Source organism: Dysidea avara, chromosome 1 (genome assembly GCF_963678975.1).
Source record: "Dysidea avara chromosome 1, odDysAvar1.4, whole genome shotgun sequence".
Lineage (NCBI taxonomy): Eukaryota > Metazoa > Porifera > Demospongiae > Dictyoceratida > Dysideidae > Dysidea > Dysidea avara.
The window spans coordinates 48,319,961-48,347,690 of NC_089272.1; the positions used below are offsets into that span (position 1 = coordinate 48,319,961).

Sequence of the window (27,730 nt, forward strand, 5' to 3'; positions counted from 1 at the left end):
ACATTACTGTCATTAAAAATCCATTTGTTATGCAGTACTAGGCTAAGAATCCTTGTAAGTGATAAAGTCCACCAACCTGGTTTCCCCTGCAGAGAGGTGTGAACACCACAACATAACCTCAAAGCATGTGTTACAATAACAGTTACGTAAACAAGAATGATAGTGGTTAGTTTACTATCACCTATAAGGACTTCCTGCAGGAATGCTGAACAATACAGTATGTAGTAGCAGCTATGATTGACTTATTCATAAGTATCGTGAACTATTCAGTATCGTGAACAGTAGTTTCAATATCGATCGTGATACTAAAATGGCAGTATCGCTCAGCCCTAGTCACTACTGTAGTCAGTTACACTAGTTGATGTCACTACTGTAGTCAGTTACACTAGTTGATGTCACTACTGTAGTCAGTGATGTCACTACTGTAGTCAGTTACACTAGTTGATGTCACTACTGTAGTCAGTTACACTAGTTGATGTCACTACTGTAGTCAGTTATACTAGTTGATGTCTCTACTGTAGTCAGTTACACTAGTTGATGTCACTACTGTAGTCAGTTATACTAGTTGATGTCTCTACTGTAGTCAGTTACACTAGTTGATGTCACTACTGTAGTCAGTGATGTCACTACTGTAGTCAGTTACACTAGTTGATGTCACTACTACAGTACTTGCTAATAGCAATTAATTCTGTTCATACCATCCTCCTCTTCCTTCTTTATGCTTTTAATGATCATGTAACTTGAGATAATTGGCTACTGTGCTGCCTAATAAAATGAAACTACAGAACAAAAGTATAACACAAACACATAACAAAATTATTATAAGGTAATATGTGATGTAGTTGTATAAGCTGTGGTTGAGGATGGTATGTTAATGGGATGATGTAAGAAACCCTATACTCTCTGAAGTGGTAGTTATGTAGAAGTAAGTACATATAAGGTCATAGAATACAGTGTTTATGTAGGACCTATTGTACCTATGGAGGGAAACTTTGGTGAATTTGGCGATTCGCTACAGATTCGCCAAAGTTAACCCACCAATTACTCGTAGTGCCTGAAAGTAGCTATAGATTGAGCTTGAATTTGCCAAAGTTTATTTGCTATTCACCAAGTTTCCCTCTATATGGTATGTAGTTGTATATATCACTTATTGGTGTGTAGTGTATGGAACTGTTTAAGTGTGGGAGAGTTTAAAGATGGACATTCACTTAATTGAGGCATTATGTTAAGATCACATGATCATGAACTGCATAAGTTTAATTTTGGTAATCAGGACACTATTGGCTAGCTTTAATTACGCAGCTCTACTTTCTAAATAATGTTTGTACCTTGGGAGTGTGTGCTTCTAAAGTAGAACCTTTGTTCTTTAAAGTTCATGGCTATACAGTGCTAAGTTTATTTGTGTGTAGAGTTTGTAGTTACCGGACTATATGTAACAGTTAGAGAGGATCTTCGTGGTTTTAAAAACCCTAGGTGAAGCTGAGGTATTTTAAAATCACAAAGATTTGAGTGGGCAGCCTCTAACTGACTTAGAAAATGGTGTGGGGCTAATATAGATTGATTGTGGGTTGAGTGCAACATCATCATGTCATCATCCTGCACAAAATGTAAACCCACAATCACTTTCCACATAAAATAGAACTCACTGATCTGCTCTGCCTCCTGCTGTTCAGCACAATGGTGATCAAAACATCTGGCTGTCTTATATGTGATTTGGTAACACTGTAGTACATTGTGTGTCATTGCTCAGTTACCTTCCTTCAACCCAGAAGAGGTAGGACATGAGCTGCACACCACTTGATTCAATTGAATAAATTTACGTGTTACCATCTTGTGAGTTTCAATAATCACAGTACAAAAGCAGCCAGCAATGTAGTTCACTTGGGATCAGTAGATATAGCACTTCACATAAACTTCAAGGCTTGCTAGCCCTTGGATTTCTTGGAAAATTACTGCTTTGTGCTACAGAATTGAAACTGGGTCACCACTGCTGACCTGGATGACCCACTGCTATCCGGGTCTGACCCCAATGTGACCCGGATTAATTAAAGCCAAGGCGTGAGATAAGAGCTATGTTTCGGGTAGTCTCGAGCAAACGAAACTACGTTTTCAACATTAATTTTGATTTGTGTTGAGTAAACGAGTAGTTATGTGATAACTAAGCCGGTATTAAAATCAGTCAGTGGGTTTGGTTCCACGTTGCTACTGTGAGTTTACAGACAGCAATTGGGTGTGGCTTCATGCATACAAAGTATTACAATTTCCCGATATATTGAAGTGGGTGTGGCTCACAAAGTACTTATCCTGCTGCAAGACTAGACTATATACAACTTGTACAATAATCAGTTAGTGGGCGTGACTCCAAGCAAGCTTGCAGACAGCAACTGACACAGTTTCATACTACAGACTGCACTTATTAATAAATGGGCATAGCTGAGTGTATGTTTGTAATGCGATAAGTGGGTGTGGCTCATGAAAGAGCTACGCGACTAGCGTTTATTATTATTATATTATATTTATTACTGTGCAGCAATCAAAAGATTATAACGCACAGGTGTGATCATAAAAGTTACTTAAGTTATTACAAAACTCATTAGGGGTAGAGTACATCAGCAGGGAGTTGGTTCCATAATTTGATGGTTGATGGGAAAAAGAAAATTTGTACGCATCAGTTATAAGTTTCCATGTCGTAAAACGAACAATTTCGTTTCTCATGTGATCCAATCCGGGTCAGATCTGGATAATTTGTAAACCGGGCTGGACCTGGATGACTCGGATGACCCGACCCGGTTTCAATGCTATTGTGCTAACAGGTGCTCTTTCAAACTATGCAATTACAAGGCTAGTTTCTGTTTAACATTTTGTGGCAAACCTATATCTCCTATATACTGTACAGTACCATACTGTATGATGGTTAGAACTGTACGATATATGTGTGTGTACTTGAACATTTGTTTGGCTGTAAAATAATTTTATGTGTCACTTTCTTTATTTTATGTAGCCGACAATACCAGACACTAGTTGCCATAACAAAGGTGTGGGTTTTGATGACAGTCATGTCTATACCAGTACCAGAAGTGACTTATTAGATGTTGACTTGAGGTAGGTATAGTACCGTATTGCGGGAAATTTTCGAAAGGTTACATTTTCGAAAAATTCGAAATAATGTGTTTTTGAAAATATTTTTTTCAAAAAATAGCTAGCTAGTAGCTACATCCTGGCTCTGAAGAGACAATCAAAGAAAGAAAGTATAACTTGGTATATATAAATGAGTTTTGTGAGTGCACACATAGTTTCTACTAATATCAGTTAGCTATAAGCCTAATGTATTATAGCTAGGTACTGGGCCACACACAAGTAGCTAGCCATATAGCTATAGCTACCATGTGTGTGTATATGAGTGAGCACGAATGACACCACGAGTCCTGAAGCCCATAAGAGCTTGAGAGACCAGAAATTATTAGGAAAGACTATAATAATATCAGCAAACATCTAGAGGTGTGCGATATATCGAAAGTTTATCAATATCGCGATAATTTTCTAGTATTATTATTGTATCGAATTCGATATTGCAAATACTGATCTTGGTCTTTTATCGATTAATCGATATATCGAGACAATTTAGACAAAGTTACAGTATTTTGGTGTGTGATTTTGCAATCATGCTAGAAATAAAGGTCAGTTATGTGCAATTTAACCATTTTAAAAACTTACCTACCAGTTTCCTAGGCTTGTTAGTAGTACTACATGATGGTTTAGTGGATATATTGCATTTAAAGCACATCTATAAATATCGGCCACCCACGCAATTAATCCAATTATCGAAATCGAATCGATATACTAATTATAGTATCGAAATCAAAATCTTGACATCACACACCCCTACAAACATCTATATGGGCTGAACATGTACTTAGCTATGGCTCAATCCGCAGCTCGATCCGCAGCTCGATCCGCAGGCTACTGAGGCAAAATCTGCCAAATAACATGGTTCAACCTACGAAGAAAGACCCTAGGATAGCTAGACGAGATTCTATCGAAGCCAGATTGGGCGTTTATCTAGCTATACTGAACTATCAAAGCAGCAAATTATAGCTATGTATGTGATCAACATAACTGTTAGCTTTCTCTGTGAATTAATTTTCTACGGTGCGGCACGGTAAAGAGACATTGTTTTGAAAATATTTTTTTCAAGTTTCCAATCAAGTGTTCTTTTTTGAAAATTTAATTTTTCGAAAATTTCCCACTATACAGTAGTACAGTAGATGTGTATGGCTACCTATAGTCAGTGTCATGTGACAGAATTACAACTAGTGGAAATTTAATATCTACTTCAGTCATGGCTATACTATTGACAATTGAATTAGGAATAAAAATTCCACTAGTATCCAGTAGTAGCTACATGTGTAGGAGATCTCCTTTGTTTTATTTCTGTGATTTGAGTCTGTCTCTAATTTAAAATTCCTAATGTTTTATATGTACCAGTAGCATGGTCTCCATTAAACAGGGAAAGTTCAGCAGACATGCATTAAAGCACACTTAATTCACATGAAGTTTACCATATATGTAGCAATTGTTTTGATGTATTTGTTCATTGATCTCCTAAGTGTTTATTTTTTAGTCATAGTGTGATAATTTCTGACCATTTCGGAAATCCAAGTTTCAATCAGATTACTCACAGTAATTAATTGTTTACAAACAGGATATTCTATACACCCCATCTCTATTTCTAACTGATACACATGTGCAGTCATGTGTGCAGTAGTAGTGCATGTGTGCGCAGTTGCAACTTAGAGTCATCAACCAGTCAGTGTGTGGAGGTAAATTCTTCTGGAGTACTATCTCATACATGCACAAAATATGGTACCTTCATTAGTACCCACTAATGCAAGGTGTCGATAACTATATTTGTGCATTCACATAGCAACTGCACATGTGGGATGTTATAGATGGTCTAGATTTTTATAAACCACACTTGAAAAGAACAACAATCAATACAATGATAAAGTATTTATAGGCATCAGGAACAGTCTGTATAGACTATTGCTTAAACAATCAGATCATGGAAACCATATTCCCAGCTACAGTTTTTACTGTAGAAAACAAGATAATATTATGGTAACCACGCCCCTTAATCTATTGTGTAGTTCACTTGACATGAGTAGGGAATTTTAGATACTCTAATAAAGTGTATACTGGCTGTAGCAAAAAATTAACAAACTAATCATCTACTTTGATAGAGCAGTGAATCATGTATGCCAATACAGCACTAAGTCACATACTATATGTATGAGACCCACTAAGCAAAAACATACTACTGTGACATGTGTAACCCTTTAAGGCACATAAGCCTCTATACACATGGCTGTAAACAAAGCACTACAACTTACATCCTATGGTTAAGCAATTTACATCATTCTACTCGTGATGTAATAACCTTTAAAAATGATATACCAAGGGGTTTACCCTTGTGCTAACCAAAACTCACCTTACAAGCAACTTTTCAGCAAATAAACATGTAAATGCTTTACGTGGTTGCTCCTATCCACTTCCAGTACATGTAGGTTCCACATTAAAATTAATTTTGAATCGGGCTACATGATGCAACTCACATGATTAAACCCACAATCAAAGTAAAATGCGTAGTGAGAAGTTAAATCACAGAAAATGCAAATCGCTGTTGTTTAATGCTTCATAACAAGTATTTAATCTTTCCTAAGTGGCCCAGTGAATAGATTTTTGGTCAATGTGTAGTTTTAGGCTAATTGAATTAAGTCATCCCACCTTGTATGTCTGTATTATGTAAATATCACAATGCATTCCCCAAAAGTTTTATGTGCCTTTACAGGTTAAACAGGTTGTGTGGCCAGGTGTCCTGCAGGCCTTCAGCACTTGTACTGTAAAGCCTTTATAAACAAAAATTAAAATTAAAACCTGACCAGTTGTACAGCGTATACTTTGTTTATAGCTTTTTAGAGGGGAAATCATATGGACAATAATTTTCAGGTGTTCATTAAATTGATCATAAGTCACAAGTGTAACAAGCTATGGAGTTGGGACTTTTCTCATTATGTATGGGAATTCATCAAGGTACAGCTTTTGGACTGTATCCACTCACAACAACAAAAACAAACGCACATAACACAACAAAAACAAACGCACATAACACAACAAAAACAAACGCACATAACACATCTTTACTTTATGACACAGAAAAGAAACAAGACATGTACTGTCCATGAATAGGCAAATCCATTGTTTTATAAAATGTATCAATTCAAGCATTCTTTCACTGTTTATTAAAGCAGTTAAAATGTGTGTATTATTATTCATCTTTTTCCAAATATATTTCAATAATTTTTTTTCTTCAAAACAGAATTATACAAACTAGTCAAATTTTTGCTCAGTAGGTTACTCGTTACATATGCTTCAGCAACTTAAAAATTGATCAGTTCTTTTGTATGCTTAAAAGAGTCTTATTGACACATGCAATATGGCATGGTCTCATCATGCCCTGTAGCATATGTTATGTATGTAGAGTGTTGTAGTGTGTTCTGAACTTTTGATTGTTAAAGGGAGGGTTGCTACAGTATGCAATTGTTTTATACAGAAAGTACAACTACAGGTATCTACTCCCTCTTACAATGTGTTCCAAATATGTACGTAGTTCGGTCTAAACATGCTTCTCTAAGGAAAGTGTTTATAAAGGAAATTAACACCTTGGTATTGTTTCCTTGCATAAAGAGGAAGATGACCAGTATGATTGAAGGTACTGTGAAAGGTAAGGCACAGAGGGCAAACACTCTTTGAAACCTCAACTGATCTGAGTTAAGTACTGTAGCCTAAAATTGTAGCTGTACATTTTACCCCTAGCGTTGTGAGTGTAGTTAGTGAGGCAGGCAAGTAGGCAGTCCTATGCCATGTATGTATAAATTTTTGAGGTATGTAATTTTTGTGGATCGGTGAATTTCACCGGTTTTATTTTCAAAGATCACTTGTTTTTCACTGAGGTTATCTATTAGAAAACATAAAGCTTATCTTGATAATTGTTAATTTTCGAGGATGAAAAGTTTGCAGAAAGCTGAGCAACCATGAACATTATGTGCATTGAAAATTTTTACATAATTATGATAATCATGTTATGGTGATTTTTAAAATTATAAAAAATAGAATGTAATGCTGAATTTGATGCTAGGTGCACCAAGTTTTAACTTGAAGTCTTTAGGTCTGAAGTGTTGAAATAAATAACAAATACATTATTTGCTATGTTGGTAAATTCAGCCTTGTCTCTCCCAAATCACCTACCACTATTACAAGTATCCTTTATAATATTGATGTACATACCTTAGCCCTAGTCTTCAATGATTAACCAACCCATCACGGCCATCAGTGTAGGTGTATGTTCTATTAGAGTATTTCAATGACACTATGTCATAAAGTGGTAGAAACCACTGATGTGTTACGTGGATATTGGTGTGTTTATTCTACCTATTGATAACTCATTAGTGCAACATGTCAGGTTTATTATCCACAACATTGTGTTTTGATATTGTTGATGTATATAATTGTTATATGTATGGGTATGTTTGTTTATTTGTGGTTTTCTTCGTTTACAGTAAACAAGAAAACTCCTCATAGAGTATTAACCACTACCACATGAACACTATTACAAGTACTACTACTACTACTACCATGTGTAATAAACATTTTGCAGAGACTGTAACCACATGATGTGTTAAACTACTTGCTTCGCAAAGCTTCCTCGGTCATGGTTGTATGACAGTGATCAATGTACTCTATGGTATTTATTGGTTATAAGTGTACTACATGTATGTGTCACTAATATGGAAAAACAGAATAGACAGGTACAATACTTGACTTGATGTTAATCTTTTATTTAAGACCACCAAAATACAGTGACTGGTGTAATTGGAGACGATGGAAATGACACAACTTCAGTAAAACTAGTGTGGTCTATTAAGAACACCTGACTACATGTCTGTCAAGTGTAATGAGGTCCTACATCACTTCATCAAGAGCAGCTCCAGGAATTTTAGTGACAGGTTTCCACATTTATTTTCTGTTATATACACACTGAATATCTAGTGGGTCTGGAGTCATGCTCCTCCTGAAAATTATGTGTACTCAAATTGAATCTGGTAACAAATTTCACTAAGATAATCTTTCAAGCTGATATTTAAACATGTTAGGAATTGATTAGGCTACTTATGCTTGGCATAGTTTGGCTAAGGGTGGAGCTATACATGTAAAGTTTGAAGTGTACAACAGACTTACTGTCATTCTGGGCCCCATGTCAATTGATAATCTAAGCCCCCAGGAAAAATTTCAGATCTTAAAAATTTACTTAACAGTTTCTGGAAACCTCAGAACACCTCAACATCCATACCTGCTTCATGACATCAATAATAAGGTTAACAGGCCACATTATGTACATATTCATAGTTGATAACAGAAAATGTATAGTGGTTATATGGAGCTTTGCTTTGTCCATGTGGGTGACAGTGGTATGGCAAATCTGGCACAGTACGAGCGTGTGTCCATCCCCTCTCCCTCCAAAGAAAAAGATACAACATCCAGGTACTCTAATAGAGCAGTCAGTCAAATACTCTAATAGAACAGTCACCTTACATAACACTATTGAGAATACTCCATAGTTACTGAGTTAGAATCTACACATGTAGTGTCTAAGTGTACCTCATCGATCATGCATGGGCACACTTATCCTACTAAGCACGTGGTCTTGCATATGCCATATATAGCTACATGTATAAAGCTAGCTAAACTACTCATGATAGTCACCAGGAGCTTATAAGCGCCAAAGGTGCTAAGGAGTGTGAAACTTCAATTCAATGAGGTTGTGTGGTAACAGTGCTGAAATCCAAAGTTACCTTATATGGAACACCACTAATAGTGTTGAAACCTCACCAACCACACAGGCCACCCTACACACCTGCTCTGTCATTACGAACACATTCACTAGTGCTGTGCAGCATGAAATGAGCAGTATCAGTTGTGGATCAACAGTTTTAGCCTATTTGCTAAGCTGCAGGCTGGTTAGCAACACTTCTCTTGTTGCTGTCTCACATGCTATAAAATTAATATAAGTCCATTGGTGTCTCCCATCCTATAAGAACTGTTGCATTGCAAATGCTTCTTACTAATTGCTTATGTAACGAAACCACCAACAGGTGGCCTGTGGATCAGATTTGTGGTGTTCCAAATAAGGCTGATTGAAATCTGAAAGCTTTGCACCCCCAAACTTCCTAATGTCTACTACCCACCTTGCCAAACCCTGGATTCACTCAAGTGAAGTGTTGTTCACTATACAAAACCTCAGTCCTACTGTATGAAGGTATGTTAATAAGGTCATAATACCACAAAGGGTTCCCTGTCATTTACATGTTAAGTTGTGTTATATGATTGTTGTTTTAATTTACACAGAAATTATAATACATTAGTACAGTAGTGACCACATCCACTATAGGAGAGTAGGATCTGGTGATATTAGTCAGTATTCTTGGATGTGTTTAAAATACATTAAGCATGTCTTAGACATGTGGTACTGGATTATAGACAGATGATCCTAACCAATGTCACCAGACCCTATACCCTAGTGTGGAGGTGTGGTGTGGGTGTGAGTAGTCTGTGGAGATAATGTTGCAATGCCTCCTAAATAAAATTAAATGACAGATCCATATTAGGTAATACACGTACCTTATCAGAGGAAGTCCTTGATGTGATCACTTGACAACCACAACAAATCTTTTACTTCAGTAGATGTCACTACACTGGGTGGATCACATGATCAAGACACCTTTGATGCTGTGCTACCTATAATAAACTAGGTGTTAACTGGGCACCAACTCTTTCTAAAGCTACAGAGCCATACTATGACACACAACATTACAAGTCTCCCTGCTATATTATACCACCTTACCACAATAAGCTCATCCATATAATTATGGGCTAACCACAAACACAATACCAGGTTCTTACATTACAGTATGTACCAATAATTGCCGTTCTGGACATTTGAAAAGTATAGCATAATATTAATTATTGTTATAATAATTAGTGCATAAACGAATCTACTGCATTCGTTCAATGGTTCGAAGGGTGCATCATTCAAATGACAAAAGTGAAGTTCGAATTTTGCACAAACGCAACCTGGCCATATTAGCAAGCAGAAGAACGTAAGAATCCAACTGCTCAACACGTCATGAATAATTTCACCGTGGGCAGTTACGTTTGAGACGCTAGAAAGTAATAGAAGGTAGCTGTGCTAGGTGTCTGACAAGTTAATTAGCTCACACCACAAGTGGCCACACCCACCACTAATCGCAAAGTGCAGTTGGGACAAGCTGTAGAGGAAGAATATTGGTGAGTTGTGTACTACTGTAAGGTCTTTTAGCAGCAGCTATACATTGTGTTTTCTCCAGCTGCTATATCCTGTTAAACAGATAAGTAGTAGTGTCAACGTGAGAAATTCCACTTGCCAAAGGGAGCCAAAACAAAAAGTGGATTTAGCTACAATACACTCAAAATTATTCCACCTACATAATAGTAGCTAAATATTCATCAATCCTTCGAATATTGCATTCAAATCTTTGAAATAATACATGTAAATTACTGGTAAGTTATTAAAATTTAATGTATTTCATAATTCACCAATTATTTTAGTAAATTCATTGTTTACATTAATTGCTAGGGATGAGTGAGACGCCAAAATTTTAGGCAATTTATAGCACTGTCTAACTGAACAGTCATTTTTGATTTTAAATGCTGGATAATCATTGTGTACTGTATGTGAGTGGTCCCAACATGTCCAGAATACACATGGGGCTCCATGATACCTTCTGACACATGACACTGATATAAGGTAGTCATGTACATTTACTATACTAGCATTCAGTGAGTGACTAGCCAATGTTCTAAACATAGCCATTATGTTCCCACCCTTATTTAGAACCCTACAGTGTACCTACCTCAAGTCAACCTTCACATCTGAATAAGTCACTTCTGGTACTGGTACAGGCATGACTGTGAGTCTCTGGTCATCAAAACGTTCCAACTCCACATAGTTGGTCTTGTTGTGTTTCTGTGAGTGAATTATAAAAGATAAACAAACATGCCAATGAATTTGACAACTATTTTATGCAGGTAGTGAGATTGGTGGGTTTTATATTGAAACACAAAATGGAGTCAGATGACGAGTTAAGGCTAGAGGTCAAATTTGGGGCCATGGACCTTTTTTGCACTCAAATGGCTCCAACTAAGCAATTTGTGGATTAACCCAGAGGAGGATGGTCGCGCGTCATAAACCTACGAGGTAAAATTATGCAACCAAACATTGTTCTAGGTGATAAGGCTGTAAACCAGTTGCACTAAATGAAAGTTTTAACCCTTAAACTTGCAAAGAACTTTAGCAGAATGTGTGTTTACATATTACTGGCAAACTTGGTGACTTAAAAAGGTGATACTTAACTCTTTGTGGTTAAAACTTAACATTGGTTAAAACTCTGTTAACTGGGCTACTTGGAGAATGAACACTGCAACTACAAAGGCTTATTTACTATGAAAAGCGTTGAAGGATTCCAATGCACTAGTCCATCATTGCGTGTTCTTGCCACATGTATAGTTTTGATTGTGGGTTTAATCACGTGAGTAATAGATTCCCTGATGGAGAATTCAATGACACAAACTGCAAGTTGATAGGAGCAACCATTGTTAAGTTATAAATAAATTTGTAAAGGTATGTAATGTTTTGTGTTTAAAGCTGCTTACATGGCAGGTTTTGGCCTTACAGTTTCATGTTGGGGTAAAACCCTGGGTACCATTTTACTGATTATTACAGAACAAGTAGAATAGCATAAATTGCATGGCAATAGGAAAATTACAGCACTTTGTCTTAGGCATGCGTATTAGGACCAGTTTTCTGGCCTGTGTGGGTTTAAGGGTTAAGAGGAGTTTATTGCTGAAGATAGGAAAATGTGACAGGAAGATATGCAGATGACAATATAAATTCATTGTGGTGATAAATGGCACAAGTCGAGTTCTATCAACTACAAATGAATGATTCTAGTTAGTCCATCACTATAAGTTTTGATTTACAACTTATTGTGATTGTGTACACACGACCAGTCACAATAAAATTACACAATAAGCAAAAACTACTTCACATTACAGCCTGTACATGTAATTGTAGTAACTGTATCTAGAGGTGTACCGATAATCGGATCGGCCAAAATATTGGCCACCGATATGGCATTTTTTACCAACATTGGTATCAGTACAGAACAGTAGGAGGACCGATATCACTACTGATTTTTATACAGCAATAGTTTGTACATAAATGGATTATAATATTGGTTTTCTATGTTATCCATGTGGCTGTTTAGTGGCAGTGGCTTACTGTTCACTCTACAGCAAGTGCTATGCTATGAGAAGCCATACAAATACACACAATTCTAGTGTTCGTTGCTGGAAAGCTTATCAGTCTTAAATAAAAGAAGCAGTTATATATTTGTATATAGTACCTTTGTAATATAAAAGAACAGTCACAAGATAACCAAGAAAACCTACTGTACCAGCCTTCACACAAGCCAATAAAATGCGGAGTAATGCAGAAATATCCATTTAAGGCTCTGTGGGAGTATGCATAAAAATGTCTGTGGGTGCCTAGTGCACAATAGAAACCCAAGCCACTATTACCACAGGCATGGAGTGAGCAATGAATATATCCACATGTTGTTTTACAGTAGGTAAATGTACACTTTTGCATAGATTGACTATGACTTTTGTTTGTAATGCAAATATTGGATCGACTATCGGTCATCGGCTTCTTTTGGTGGTATCTATACCGGATATCGGTACATGCCAAAAACCCATATCGGTATCTAACTGTATCACTGACCTTTGTCATGTCAACTACTGCATAAGTGTCTGGTATTGCTGGCTGTATAAAATAAAGTGAAAATAAGTTAGTGAATAATACATGCATACAATACCAATTTATGTACTAACTATTGCTGCATATGTCATGATGTTGGAGTAATAAGAATTGTAAACCTGTCCTCTTAAACCACAGGAATGTAGCGTGTGTAGTGTGCGTGTGCATGTGCTTGTGTGCATGGTGTAGGCACATGAAACAGTGATTTTACTCTATTTCACTAATAAATTCAGAGGCCCTTACAAAACAAAGTAGATGGCCTTGATGTTTATGTAAAGTGCTAACTAAATATCCACTAAGCCCCTCCCCTTATCCTACCTCTTCTGGTGTGTGTATGTGTGTGTGTGGTGTACATGTGTGTAGTGTTCGTGTAACAATACAACACACTGAACACAAGTACATTTTGTGGTTCTGTTGATTAACTAAAAGTTCTTGTCGGTGATTTTTCTCCCTATACAGTGTATATTCAATGAAAGGAAACTGTACAATACAACACAAGAAACCCTGCAAGGCTTGATGTAGTATGTACAATAAAGGTTTAGGCTTTTAACCAGTGTATCATAGGATATGTTTTATCACACACTAAAAGATATTATAAATTCAGCTACTGATTTTAACTATAACAACATACATTACAACTACAACAAATGTGACCATCTCAGCAAGTTCGCATAACCAATTTTTTTCTCAGTTCTCAGTGTAGAAGCAATGGGTGAGCCTATTGTGGTGAGCAGTTTAGGAATTATATTAGTCAGTATGAACAACAAAGAAATTAATTTGTATGATGACTACACTTACAAATAAATTAAATTCACATCATTTGCATTGGTCTACAGAGTTGGAATTTGGCTTAAAAATGATCACCATGAACTGGCAAATCAATTAAGATAAGTTTTTAGCTATGGACATATGTAGATGTATGAAGGCATTTTAAATAAAGAAATGACAACTATTTTGCATATGTCTACTGCATCACATGTGAAATGCATAATATGATTAAGGTTAAAGAAATGAAACTATCTCCATGAACATGTGAATATAAAATGGTGTATAGGTGTAATTGATTTGAGATTTACCTTCCCTGAGTCTAAAACTTGTACATTGTTTTCTTTGTAGCATGAGAATTTGGTTTTTTCAAAAAGCATGGTAGGTGGGCAGGTTTTTGCTGAGACGGTCACAAATATAAATATCATCAAATACATACCGGCTTTTTGAAGTCTGCAACTTCACTGTACGTCGACAACTAAACACACATAAAAAAATACATTGTGAGTTAAATATTTGATATAGCGTACTATTTTAACAAATCAAGATCTATATTTAAAAATTAAAATTCCAAGAGAACAGTGCATGCACTGAGTCAATATGTGCCAATCAATTACTTACCGGGCTTCTGAACTCTGAAATTTCATTGTATGTTGGTATCTACAGAAAAATAGTTGGACAACAAAATATCAATATCTTTCTGAAGTGCACAATTCCATACAGTTATGAGTTTGAAAAAAGGAGGCAAACTTTATGCCATCTCTAACGTACGTATTTAAATGTACACTATGCACATATGTGACTGTCTCTGGGAAAACCGGTCTTATCGCCCATTTAAAAGTATCGAGAAACGTCGGTTTTAAATATTCTGTGTGTTGTAGCTGGCCAATGGTGGTAGCTACGCATACCAAATTTTCACACGTTTCACAACAATTTCTTACCTTCCTGATCATCCACTGAAGAAGCAGTCAACAGCTAAGTTTCCCGCCATTTTAGATAGTTTTTAAACCGAGGTTGTCTGTATCAGGCGAGCTCCAGAAGGGGTGGGAGGCGGGGGCCCTGGAAGGCGGGCAAGATGGTGTTCAAAAATTGAAAAGAGACGTGCTAGGATGAATTAGGCCAAGTTATAGGCCATTCAGGGCTCAGAACTGGCTAAAATGAAAGGAAATTTACAGCACAGGTCATTGTCCAACACCACAGAGCTGTACAACCACACACAGCCATCTCCTGGTCGGCCAGGGCTCCATCAAGACCCCAGACCACTCGTACGGCTCGCCACTGTGCTCTAGAAAAGCAGCCAGCAAAAGCAGACCACTTTACTCTGGTCGACTGTGGCAGTGAAACTTGATAGTGCATTCATTAAGCTTTGTGTTTGTGTAAAAAAATCAAACTTCCTGTCTTGGGCGATAAGAACGGTTTTCGTAGATCCAGTCACATATATACACGTACCTCGTATGTGCTTTTAGAAGATTTTCTTTTCTATAACCAAAACACCAGTAGTCAATTCTACAATGTATGGTTACATAGATCAAAATTACTTACTGGTTTTTCAAGTCTACAAATTTCAGTATATGTTGGCATCTACAATAGTGAATGAATCATTTAAAGAAGTGTGTAATTTAGTGATGTCACAATATAGAATTGTATATCATGATATACAGTGTACACTTATGCTCATCATCACTTTACTGCATATTTATGTATGGTGTAATTGAAACCAGGTCACTGCATGACCTGCTGACCCTAATTAAACTGAGGTTTGCCAAGAGCTGTACGTTTCGGCATAGATAATAGAGTACATAAGAGGGATAAGAAATGTAATAATGTGATGTCACTAAATATGCACATTTCTATTGGAATTCATGTACATTGTATTACATCACAAGCATACTGGTTGCACTTGCTACGCTTGTATCAACGAGAAACAAATTGTTATAATGACAGAATTTGTAACCAACTATTGTGAAACTTCATTACAATGAACTCAAATAAGTGATTGAAGGAACTAGGATGGTACCAATCCTCAAGGAAGTTATATGCACAATAAAAGAAAAGGGGAAAAAAAACCAAAAAAAAAAACGGCTCACTTTAACCCTTAAACCTGCAGAGAACTTTTGGGGAATGCATGTTTACACAATATGGGAACACATGGTGACACTAGTTGGGGGAACTGAATTCTTACAGCCTACAACTACACATTTATTAAAGGTATGTTCACTGGACTACTTAGAGAAGGTTAAATGAACACTGTAACTTACTTGTTATGAAGCAATGAACAACTGTGAGTTGCATCTCCGTGTTTTAAAATTCTTGCCACATGTATAATTCTGTTTACTCATGTGAGCTGTATATGGCCTAATAGAAAATTTATCAGTGAATCAAATGAAAAGTTGTTGCAAGGTGATAGGCCATTGAGTTATTGACCATTTTATAAAGGTATGTAAAGGGTTTGTGTGTTTCCTTAGCGAAAAGTTATTTTCATGGCCAGTTTTGGCCTCACCATTTAGTGTTAGGGTAAACCCCTAGGTACTGTTTAATTATTGTTACATCACAAGTAGAATGATGTAAATTGCGTAGCCATAGGATGGACTTTCAAAAGTTACAGCGCTTTGTGAAAGGCATGCGTATTTATTTTTAAATCCAGTTTCCTGGGTTGAAGAGTTAAACCCCATAACTTTCTTTGCAAATATATGTGACCATCTCAGCAAAAACCTGTCTAGTTCACACAAGCATGCATTTTGAGAAAAATGAAATTTTTAAAAAAATTGGTGAAATTATGCGTGTTACAAAGAAACTTTTATGCAAGTTTTAATTGAACAATTACTCAGTGAAGGAAGACTCAAATCAATTAAACCTATTATACCATCTTATTCGCCTACTCCTGGGGAGTTTGAAAATCTTCGTTAAATTTCTGTAACTCCAATGGTTTGCGTGTCACATGCGTTCGTTTATGATGTGGTAGACGTAAGCGAAACCGTTGCCGTTTCTTCAATAAAACCACCTTCATATGCCTATGCGGAAGTAACTGCTGGGAAAAAACTAAACCTTGGTTGATCTGCCAAGCCATGGTGAACATTGTAAGCCAAATCCCAAACCTGTAGACTAATCCAAACGGAAGTTATGACTGTGAATGTAAGCATCTGTAGTTTAGTTTTAGTATAATTACTGTACAAATTGATTTCCTTGCTCTTCCTACTGTCTAGCGATGTAATTCCAAAACTACTCAACATAATCGACTGAAACTTCGGTGGACCATTCCTTGAACAATGCAGATAATGCTGAGAAAATAAAAAGAAATTTGGAAGTTATGCGAACTAGACGGGTTATTGCGGAGATGGTCACATATTCTATCCTTTTAGTATGAAACTTACTCTAGCAATTCAACCACATTTTAAAACACACTGATTTTTCCCCAGCAAACAGGCTATGTTGGTACTATATCATTACAGAACCACAAGAAGGTTACAGCCTGTAACACAGGGCTGCTATGAGCAAATTACAGTAAGTATTCAATTATTCAGACACTCAAATATCCAGACTCTCGATCATCAAAACAGTATGAATAACTGTTCTATTAGAGTATTTTAACATTTACCGTATGTTCTATTAGAGTATTTTGACAGTTACTGTATGTTCTATTAGAGTAGTTAAACAAAACTGTACATAAAAATGAATGAGATTCACTTAAATCCAGACAAATTCACTTATCTGAACACGTTTGTAATTGAACCGGCACAAGGTGTTCAGATAATGGGGAACCCACTGTAACTTTAAAATGTAATGACCATTCAGTATATTCATTGAAATTATAAATCGTTATTTAAATAGTCTTTTAATGTTAGTAATCCCAGGTATTCAAATCCCATTGGACACTAGTTGGCAATACTGGACATGTGAGGCATTCCCATTGTGACGTGCATTAAAATGAAATGATGTTTTATATAATTCTATTCGCCTCTTGTTTCAGCTGGCTGTGGGCGTGTGCCTGGTTTACTGAAATTAATTTCATAATTAAGTCTGTATTAAACTTCCACACTCATAAATTTTGCTCTGAGATGGTTTCTTTTCAGCGGTCTGAAATACAGGTATGGTGACTCTTAATATACTTTGTGAATGGTCTTCCCTTTTGGTTTTAGAGGTTTAACAGTTCTTAAAACAACACTGAAGGCCTCTTAGGCTACCAGAGATACCGTATCCTTCTAGTTGAAAGGGGGGCATTACTCGTGCTTATGTGAACAAAAATGAAGGACAGCCTTGAGACCTTTCTAAACAATTTGCATGAGAAAACATGATAGACACACTATAAAACAGTTGAAGGGGTCATGGAAATAAGGGACACATGTGCCACTTTAGATTTTTAATTTCTTAAAAATTGGAATGACTTGATTTAGCTATGTGAATAATGTTGTCACTAAGTAAACAATAAAACTTAAAAGTTCATGGCAGTAGCAAAATAATTTTAAGTAAATATTATAATTCAATTATGTACCAAAATTTTGTTTAATGCCCACCACCATGGTCACCTAAAATTTCAAATGGTGCTTGTCCCATTTTGCAGCTGACCCCTTCAATTGAGATACTTCTGTGCATAATTTGCGGTTTTAAATGGTTTGTATTATGCTTCCTTAGCAGTGCATAGCAACGTAATTAGCGAATTACAAAATTATTTATGAATCATGAAATACACTAAATCACAGTATATTTAACTAGCTGAATAAATAATAGCAATATACCATAATCACTTGATTTGTTGTGCCGCGCCCTTGAATAGTACCACAGTGGGGTACTATTTGAAGGTTTTTATTGTTGCTTGTGAAAATAATTTTAATTGTACCACACCCTCGAATAGTACCACACCATACTTTTGTATTTACTCTTTACTAGTGCTCTCATAACTTTAGTATTAATCTCCATCTCAATATAAGAAAGGCATTGTCCTGGTAAAACTTAAACGGCTGTCACATAATCGAAATTCCCTTTAGTAAATTGACCACGTAGCACGAGGCGTGACATGGTTGTGCTACAAGGACTTGAGTGAAAGAAAGGTCTTGTATAGAAGTAAGTAGCAACGTGTTGTGATTGTTTTATAAAACTAGCTATAGTAGTGGTTTAAAATGTTAGTAGTGCACCCTCGAATAATACCGCAGTGAGGCACTATTCGAAGGATTTTATCTTCATTTTGTGGGACAAAAAAGTACCTCTTTACCCTATTTATATAGCTGTACATCTAAAAAGTTTCACAGTAACACACAGAACTCACACGCTGTGAAGCAAATGGAATAGGGCTGCTTCTTCTTCGTCACACGAAATAAAAGTTGTCCCACCATTTTGTTGCTAAGTGTGATGACATCATACTATATACCAATCGAATCGCCATCACGCGAGGAATCAATTAATCTATATTAGAATAGTGTACCACCACCGAGATGAAAGTTATGGCCTTTTTTTCATAGGTATGTAAACATTATGTGTGTTATATACTTCTTGCGTTTATTCTAAACGATGTTGGTTCCCTGGCTGGTTTTCTTGGCTACACATGATACACAATTCAAAATGCCCCCCCCCCCCCTCCTGAATAAAATGACAATGGAATCAGCCCTGTAATCCCTGGACCGAAGGCACTACGAATGGATTTCAATAGACATGCGTCCATGGTAACAAAGGGTTAAGCATAGTGCCACTGTAGCTAATTTACCATCACTACATGAATTCAATAAAGAATTGCACAACACACACCACCTGTAAATTTAAGACCATGATGTAGACCCCACAATTACTATTAAAAATTGCAGCAGTATTTAATATGGTAAGTTTATAAGCGAAACCATTCAGTTAGCTACATACAGTACAGTGTAACTGTGCAGCTTCTAACCAGTTCAAGCTAGTTAAAAACTTACAGGATGTTCCAGGTTCTGGCTGTTGTGTTGGTTCCAACTGTTGTGTCAAGCTTGGCTGTTGTGTTGAGCTTGGCTGTTGTGTTGAGCTTGGCTGTTGTGTTGAGCTTGGCTGTTGTGTTGAGCTTGGCTGTTGTGTTGAGCTTGGCTGTTGTGTTGAGCTTGGCTGTTGTGTTGAGCTTGGCTGTTGTGTTGAGCTTGGCTGTTGTGTTGAGCTTGGCTGTTGTGTTGAGCTTGGCTGTTGTGTTGAGCTTGGCTGTTGTGTTGAGCTTGGCTGTTGTGTTGAGCTTGGCTGTTGTGTTGAGCTTGGCTGTTGTGTTGAGCTTGGCTGTTGTGTTGAGCTTGGCTGTTGTGTTGAGCTTGGCTGTTGTGTTGAGCTTGGCTGTTGTGTTGAGCTTGGCTGTTGTGTTGAGCTTGGCTGTTGTGTTGAGCTTGGCTGTTGTGTTGAGCTTGGCTGTTGTGTTGAGCTTGGCTGTTGTGTTGAGCTCGGCTGTGGTAGGTGTGTGGGATTCGGCTCTGGTGTAAGTTTTGGTACCGAGATGGTTTCTGCTATACTGTAATTCTCCAGTGGCATACTGTTTTGTGATTCAACAACCAGCACAGAAATGTGATAGTCAGTACCAGCCATGACTGATATTTCAGTATGTCTGGTGAACACTTCAGAAGTGACCTCATCACATGTAGAACAGTTCAGTCTTGCTAAACATTTAACTCTAGGAGTTGACTCAGCCACATCACACGATACATAGATGGACTGGTCATCTGGATGTCACTGGACTATTGCTGACTGGAGCCATCGTACAGCTACAATTTATAAAACATAACAGTGAATGAAATGCTATGCAATGTTGGAACCTTAGCTGTCCAGGGGACCACCTGATTATAAAAAGCTGGTACCTCTGAAAGTGTGCAATTACTGTAAAATGGTTTTTTGTACAAGGGCCTGAAACAGGGACACCTTGACAACCAGGACATTAGTCCTAAGGGTGTAGGTTTCAGTCGTATTAGAGTAAACAGACCCCTTATATCTGTACACCTCATAAAGAGACTTTGACACATATTCATGCATTGATGTACACATTTACACCTCCTGACACAAGGACACCATCTTAAGGTGTCTGGAATATAGCAGTGGAACCTGTTGAAGCTGCAGGCCAATTTTTTTATGGCCTAAGGTACAGTAGCGTTAGACAGTATAAACTTCTCACTTGGGGAATTTAAATGAACCATTTTAGATGTACAAGTGGCCACTAAGACAGGTTCCACTGTAATTCACCAGTCAACCCCCTGTACAGTACATACCTAATGAAGTACTAACTGTCTCACTACATCCCACACTGTTCACACTACAAACAGAAATGATGTAATCTGTTCCAACATCAAGATGTCTGGAAACATTATCATCTGATGTCATATTATGTGACATTTGGAAGGTAGTAGTATTAGGTGATACTTCAAAGGTTGTAATTGTAATTGTAATTTTTAAACAGGGAGTCCACTCAGTAAAACTGATTTTCAGTGGAGCCCTGAACAAACATACAATAGACACATACAATAACTAATAATATACAAAAAAAAAACAAACAAACATACGTACACAACTAAGGATACATAGACAAAATTACACAGGAATTAAGAATTAAGATAATAATTACGAAATGACGACAAAGTGGCAGCCCCAGTAACAGTGGACTTAAGGTTGTTCCATAAAACAGTTCCTTGGTAGAAAAAAGTTCGTTTGCCATAGTTGGTAAACACTCTAGGAACAAATAAACGTTTAACATTACGACTAAGATGACCAGTAACATCCTTCGAAAACTGAAATATATCATGTAAATAAGGAGGAGAAATTCGATGTAAAGATTTAAAAATCTGAATAGCCGTATGAAAACGGCGACGTTCAGTCAATGTAAAGGTTGTTGTTATATCATCTTCACCAGTCAAAGAGACATTTAAAGCCTCCACCTCAGTCATGTTATGTGACAATGATGATGCCTATAGACATATAAGATTCAGTAATGTACACACATTGTATTCGGTGTTCAAAATGTACAACAAGAAAAAGGTTAACCCTTAAACGCGCACGCAGGTTTTGAGAAATGCGTGTTTACCAAAATAGGTTTTATATTGAAAGTGGTGAGAGTTTGCTAAACTGAATTAGCCTAACACCTTATATAAACAGAAAGTTTATTCAATAGGCTATCAGGGGAAGTTTAAATAACCACTGTAACAATAGGCGCTCACTTGTTATGAAGCGATGAAGAACAGCGTCTTGACTTTTCGCGATTTCGTATTCCTTCTGGTGGCAGCCATATTTGTAATTGGCTGAGTCACGTGACCCATATATGGCCTGAGGCATAATTGAATGGCGAATCGATCGGCGTTTATTGCAGAACAATAGAATGAACTGGGAAGGAGATACTAGTCTTTTTCCAAAGGTATGTAAACAGTTTTACGTGTTCATTTCGTAAAAAGTTAGTTTCATGGCGAGTTTTGGCCCTGTGTTTCAGTGTAGGGTAAAACCCTACATATGATTTCATTTGCTATTACATCACAAATTAAATGATGGCAGTTGCGTAGCCATAGGGACAATGGTTCGGAAGTTACAGCGCTTTGTTTACTGCCATGCGTGAGGGCCACTATAATGGCCTTTGCGCGTTTAAGGGTTAAGGATAAAACACTATCAACTCTATCCTCACTATGCTATCCCAGCTCGAAATATTGCACATCTCCTAAACATGCATGCACACCAAAAACATGGACAGCTGACAGTTACAGTTAACAGGTGTTTATTAGTACAGCTGGATAAACTGTTTCTAATATATAACAGGTTGGCTTGGTCCACATGTAAACAATTTGAGTAAAGTTTCATGTTCAGCAACTTCACTTAGCAGAGTGGCCTTGTTACCAGACCAGTGATCTATAACTACACACACATGTACACACAGACACACGCACGCACTCACATTCCAAGATATGGTAACAATAGGCCTGTAATCAACAAACTTCAAGCTGACTGCCAAATCACTCGGAGGAGAAGGTACTAAAGATTAACAAACACATAACACACAACAATACCATACATTATATGTAAAGTTAAGTGAAAAATGAAGTCTACACATAAATGATACATACAGAGGACTGATAGCCAGCCAAACAATTATTGTGGCTAGCAGAAACATCCTGTATGCATCTGTTGGTAATATGACAGTTACAACATGTAGCCTCCTTCTAATCATTGTTTGTGGAGGCTTCAATACCATATTTCATAGCATTGACACATCACAGTCAACAGAGGATTATGAAGATCATTTCAATGTAAAATTCCCCAAATATGTAATCCTGTTACAAAATGCAACAAATTTTCAAAGTGTTTCTTGTTTCAAAGATTACGCAATAGTCTACATAAGCATAGCAAACCTTCCAGCAGCTGTGTGAAGCACTGCTACTGCTACCCAGTACTGGGGTACCTGTACACAACTCAGATACTAGGGCCAACTAATGCAAGCAAGTCATCCCCTCCTGACGGACTACAGCGTAGTAACCTCCACGAGGACTGCACTATGTCTTATGGAGAAAGGATATTAAATGAGAAGTTTCAGAAGTCCAAAACAATCCCAACACCGATAAATGAGCCACTCAGTTGTGCTTTCATTTCCCAACAAACACCTCTACATATACAAGCACTCCACTAACCTGAAAGAGTTAAGGTGGTTACATTAGTAGTAACAACAGTTGCTGGTCCAGCATTGTTAATAGCCAACACTGTCACTTCATATTGAGTATCATTATCAAGATCAGTGGCACATCACCACATGAGGTATGGCTGAATGTGTCCCATGATATTATCAGTGAGGTCAGTCTCCTTTCTAATACGTTGATAACTGGTAGGGTTGGGGGACCTGTGAGGAGTGAAGCAGTTAAAGTGTATAAACAAAATGTTCAGATAGACTTTAAACCAGGCATGTGAACAACAACATAATAAAATGAGAAATCATTGTTTGTTGAATTGTATTCAGTTACTAACTTACCCATGACTGTTAGAATGCCAACTAAACTCTGTACAGGAGGTAGGAATGTAAATTCACACTGAAATTTAGTTTGATTCAATATTTCATTTGCAGAATACACTGTCAATACTGTATCAATATTATCAGCTACCACTGGCATCTCAAATGTGTTGTTAGTCCCAATTTTACTACCAGAAATTGCTTGTCCATTTATTCTCCACAGAGGAGTCAACGATGCAGTATAGTTATGTCCACAAGTGATATTAACATCATCTCTAGCACATATTGTAACATCTTGAGGTGGGTGGATAATAAGACCTGTAATACATGTATTGGAGTACAGTGAATGAATTAGAGTGAAACCCTCTAATAACAAAATACAATGTGTATTATTCACCTTGTCGTTCAGAGTTGTGTAGTGTGATCAACAATAACAACAAAACAAGTAGATAATGTGTCTCCATTTTCTGAAAATGATAAAACACACAATAAGACACTTTAGGAGTATTAGGCCTTTTACTAGAGGTCTTCCTCTTTGAGACTGCTCAAAATGTGAATATACTACAAGTACAAGCTATCAACGTCAACATGCATGTGTACAGCAGGTCCAATTATTATTATTATTTTTGTGAATCAAAGTTTTAACTTACAAAAATTACTGCTAGCAAACTGAATTTCTAAAAAAAATAATGAGCAGAACCATCTATAGATTCTTAAGTTTTCATAGCTTTACCATGTTATAGTGTCCAAGAGATCTGTAGTTACAGAGAAATTGTTCATGTCTCATAGATTTCATAATTACAGAAATTTATGCTGGAGGCTATTTTAACAGCTTCACAAAAAATTGGACCTCACAACAATAATCTGCTATACTGATGTTCACAGTCCAACATGGACAACAAAAGCAAACACACATGTAACTGACATGTTATAATAAACATGTATAGGGAAGGTAATATGTAAAAACGTTTCAAGCAGGAGGCCCTGTTGAGACAAGTTGTTTTAATGAGGTTGTCTAAGAGTTTCAGAGAAAAACCACATTAATAATTAGCACACATAATTCTTATAATTCATAGATGATATATTTTTTGTTCAATATTATTATCAATACACTATGCTGTTATTTATACCAGACTATATCATTGTCTGGTAGAGAAATGACAGTGGAGCCATGAGGCAAACATGCTGGAAACTATTGTTTACTAATGTGAGGTGGTTAACAATGAGTCAGACAGTCTATGAAACTTCTGTATATAACATATGGTGAAAATATTTCCAGCTGAAAATATTTTCATGGAATTAGCCACAAACACTTTTTTTATAGGATTGACCTACAATAATAACACTGTAATAAGGTTGAATAAAGCACATATGTATGAGTGGGTGAGTTAGAGAGCTTAAAGACAGCATGCGATGAAGCATTGTGGTAGTGTAACACTGCTGTATTGGTATGAGAGAACTTTTGTACAATTGAGTAAACAGTGTCTAGTGTTGCAAGGTAGTGTCATGTAGTCATTTTGTTCATCTCTACAAATCAAACCTCTTTACCTTCAGCCATCTCTAGTAAAGTGTGTAGACAGTCTATGTTAATTTGCAGAACAAACAGCTAGGATTGCTTAGGTTAGAATATCTTTCAATTCTTTTGTGAGATGTAAAAGGTCACACACACATACTTAAGCAACAAACATCCTTTGATCTATCAACACAAAGAGTAATTGAAACTGAGACCACACCAGACACTTGTTACTTCAAACATCATCTATATATCTCACAACATGTTTACAGATGGTATGTATATATGATAATCCTGATGATGTCATACCAAAGTTGAGAATTCAGATATAGCAACTGGACTGATATAAAAGGGACTACCCTAAAACAAGGACACTTTGATAGTTGAATACTTATCCATGATCCATTATTATTTAAAGTACACACATTCAGATCCCTGAAATCAGAACACCTTAGTCCCACGGTGGAAGGGTACCACCTTCATCACTACCAACATCAAACACAAACTGGTTCCCTTGTGTTCAGAAAGCAAGTGAAACACACCCTTTATCACCTACACATGTTACTTAGTTACCAAAAAGTCTCCATAACAACTGTATGTAATGTTTCTGTAAACTTCAGACAAAGCAACACATTATGATAAAGCATGAATAAATACTGATACCTTTGTTGGGTAGTAAGGTAAAGCCTGAGAGTTATTTCTATCTCTTCTTACATGGAATTTTTCAATATGAATATGTCACTTTGTTAATAATCTCAAGCTTCTAGGTTGGCTATATTCATCTGATCACAGCTTACTACAGTGATAAAGAATCAAGATGTGTCTCTAATACAGAGACGTCCAAAATACATGGCTCCACTGCAGCTGTTGTCATCCTGTACCTGTGGACTTTTTAATTCACACCACAGTAAGATGAGCATGCTACTGAACATGGCCACCATCAATATGCTGCAGCAGGTGTCTCCGTAGCTTAACTACAGCTAGTTACATGTGGGTGGGAGGCACCTAATGAAACAATGTTATATTCAATTGAACTTCAACAACAGACTGTCCTCTGCTATAAAGTTTATAAATAAAAGCCAAGGAAAGAACCCTCAAAGGCAACACATGCTTACACATGGTTAAGCAATTACCTACTTGCTGTAAAAGATGGTCAATCTTTCTCAACCCTTCATGAATGAAGCAATGGTGAGGAAAATAACATGGTCAGAGATCTGAAACAAACTCAAGCAGAAAACTAACGTATACCCTTAGTAATCACTTCTAGACAAGACTACCTAATTGTAATTATAGTGGTCACTTCCAGCATAGCCACAAATGCAGGTGTAGGCAACTTTCTGTTCTTATACAGTCTCAGACCATCTTTTCTACTGTTGTCATCAGGTGGGGAAATGGGGTCTGATGAATGCAGTATAGTGTTGATTGATGAGAATCACACACGTTGGCTTCCAAACCTACTGTGAAGCCATCGTGTGCATAATGAGCCTTTCTCAGCTGCGCAATACATTTCAAAATCTGGGGGTTGCCACAACAAAACTGTTATACTGCGTTCACTAGACCCTACCCAATAACAAAAGAAGAAAAGGTGGTCTGCTAAGCGAGACCATACTCCATTATGTACAATACGATGTGACGTATCGCTTATCCTTCAAGACAAATGCAGCAAGTCACAACGCTTCAAAAGGGCATGAGCGACGATTACTAAAAGAAGTTAATGTACCAATTTGTACGACTACTAAACCTTTTCTTTTAAACTAGCGTACCTCTAGTTTCTTTCAAGGCTGAATTCCTGTCGCCGCTCTTGTAGTTTCTGGCTCTATCGAAAGACTGCACTGCTCTTCTTCTCGTCAGATTGCGCCTTGTGTTACGCGGGAACTAAGGTAAGTGCGGGTATTTCCGGACAGCGCACAATTCCGGACACTTCGTGTATAGCACCCAAGAATGAATCAACTAGAACACACTTTTCGATTTTTATAATCCCTATAAGAATAGCTATTCACACCAGAAATTTCAAGGCAATCCGTTGTTTCGTTCCTGGGCTAGCTTGGTAAAGGTGCCAAAGTGTCCGGAATTGTGCGCTGTCCGGAAATACCCGCATTTACCTTATTAAATCAGTAGGTGTGGTGGTGGTGGTGGCGATCATGGTTTTTGTTTGCGCTAGAAAATCCTTTGCACATGTCAGCACTACGTGCCCAGCACAGACGTAATCTCCGCTCATGTGGGACCAACTACAGTCATTTAGTACTGTACACATCATACTGCTGCTTTGTTACTCAGCCATACTAGATGTTTGACCCTCTACCGCTGTCCGAGCCTCCGTCCATGATCCTTGAGAGGTTGAGATCCTTTACCAAGTTTTCCCAGTGGCGCTTCTCAAATTAAGAAATTAAGTTTATAAATGCCACGAGTGCTTATATTATCAATCAGCAAGCCAATCTACGAAGAACGACGGCGATGTATATTATCCTAGGGAGAGGACCAATTCATTGAAGTAACTAGAAGTCAAAGATGACACTTAAGACTACGCATCAAGGCAAGTCTCTAAGCGCCTGCGCGTATTATATATATTCTATGTTTT

At 37.1% G+C, this 27,730-nt stretch overlaps 2 protein-coding genes across 9 annotated transcripts; both read right to left on the minus strand.

The window, feature by feature from the left end:
* Positions 1-8,413: 8,413 nt before the first annotated feature.
* Positions 8,414-19,828, minus strand: LOC136266475 (uncharacterized). Of its 6 annotated transcripts, none has more exons than XR_010706136.1 (9): positions 19,633-19,828; positions 15,278-15,316; positions 15,185-15,214; positions 14,357-14,395; positions 14,175-14,213; positions 12,935-12,976; positions 11,003-11,119; positions 9,736-9,848; positions 8,414-8,628 (listed from the first exon to the last, which is right to left on the minus strand). XR_010706136.1 is itself a non-coding variant. In XM_066061499.1 (9 exons), exons 3-8 carry the CDS (start codon positions 15,314-15,316, stop codon positions 11,003-11,005), a joined length of 306 nt encoding a protein of 101 aa, XP_065917571.1. In that variant the 5' UTR covers positions 15,994-16,090; positions 19,633-19,828; the 3' UTR covers positions 9,373-9,848. The 6 variants fall into 6 exon arrangements, 4 of the variants coding, with proteins under 4 accessions (XP_065917571.1, XP_065917582.1, XP_065917565.1 ...); XR_010706134.1 differs by lacking the exon at positions 8,414-8,628 and adding an exon at positions 9,373-9,690; XM_066061499.1 differs by lacking the exon at positions 8,414-8,628 and adding an exon at positions 15,994-16,090 and having other exon boundaries at positions 9,373-9,848.
* A 146-nt stretch (positions 19,829-19,974) lies between these two features.
* Positions 19,975-27,695, minus strand: LOC136266438 (uncharacterized). 3 transcript variants are annotated; one of them, XM_066061459.1, is made up of 6 exons: positions 26,916-27,695; positions 24,037-24,106; positions 23,661-23,957; positions 23,326-23,531; positions 22,596-22,672; positions 21,083-21,624 (listed from the first exon to the last, which is right to left on the minus strand). In XM_066061459.1, the coding sequence occupies exons 2-4, from the start codon at positions 24,101-24,103 to the stop codon at positions 23,398-23,400; spliced, it is 498 nt and encodes a 165-aa protein (XP_065917531.1). In that variant the 5' UTR covers positions 24,104-24,106; positions 26,916-27,695; the 3' UTR covers positions 21,083-21,624; positions 22,596-22,672; positions 23,326-23,397. The 3 variants fall into 3 exon arrangements, 2 of the variants coding, with proteins under 2 accessions (XP_065917531.1, XP_065917538.1); XM_066061466.1 differs by lacking the exon at positions 26,916-27,695 and adding an exon at positions 25,462-25,803; XR_010706133.1 differs by lacking the exons at positions 22,596-22,672; positions 23,326-23,531; positions 23,661-23,957; positions 24,037-24,106; positions 26,916-27,695 and adding exons at positions 19,975-20,433; positions 21,874-22,570 and having other exon boundaries at positions 20,932-21,624.
* Positions 27,696-27,730: the final 35 nt, after the last annotated feature.

What these genes read in the sequence shown, in the direction of transcription:
- LOC136266475 (XM_066061493.1), bottom strand. Translation starts at nt 15,316, where the DNA reads ATGCCAACATATACTGAAATTTGTAGACTTGAAAAACCA. An exon ending in CTTCTAAAAGCACATACGAG is followed by an intron (nt 14,396 to 15,184) that starts GTACGTGTATAT and finishes ATTTTTCTGTAG; the next exon opens with ATACCAACATACAATGAAAT. An exon ending in CAGTAGTTGACATGACAAAG is followed by an intron (nt 11,120 to 12,934) that starts GTCAGTGATACA and finishes ATTCACTCACAG; the next exon opens with AAACACAACAAGACCAACTA.
- LOC136266438 (XM_066061459.1), bottom strand. Translation starts at nt 24,103, where the DNA reads ATGGAGACACATTATCTACTTGTTTTGTTGTTATTGTTGATCACACTA. An exon ending in ACACAACTCTGAACGACAAG is followed by an intron (nt 23,958 to 24,036) that starts GTGAATAATACA and finishes CATGTATTACAG; the next exon opens with GTCTTATTATCCACCCACCT. An exon ending in TGGCATTCTAACAGTCATGG is followed by an intron (nt 23,532 to 23,660) that starts GTAAGTTAGTAA and finishes CACTCCTCACAG; the next exon opens with GTCCCCCAACCCTACCAGTT.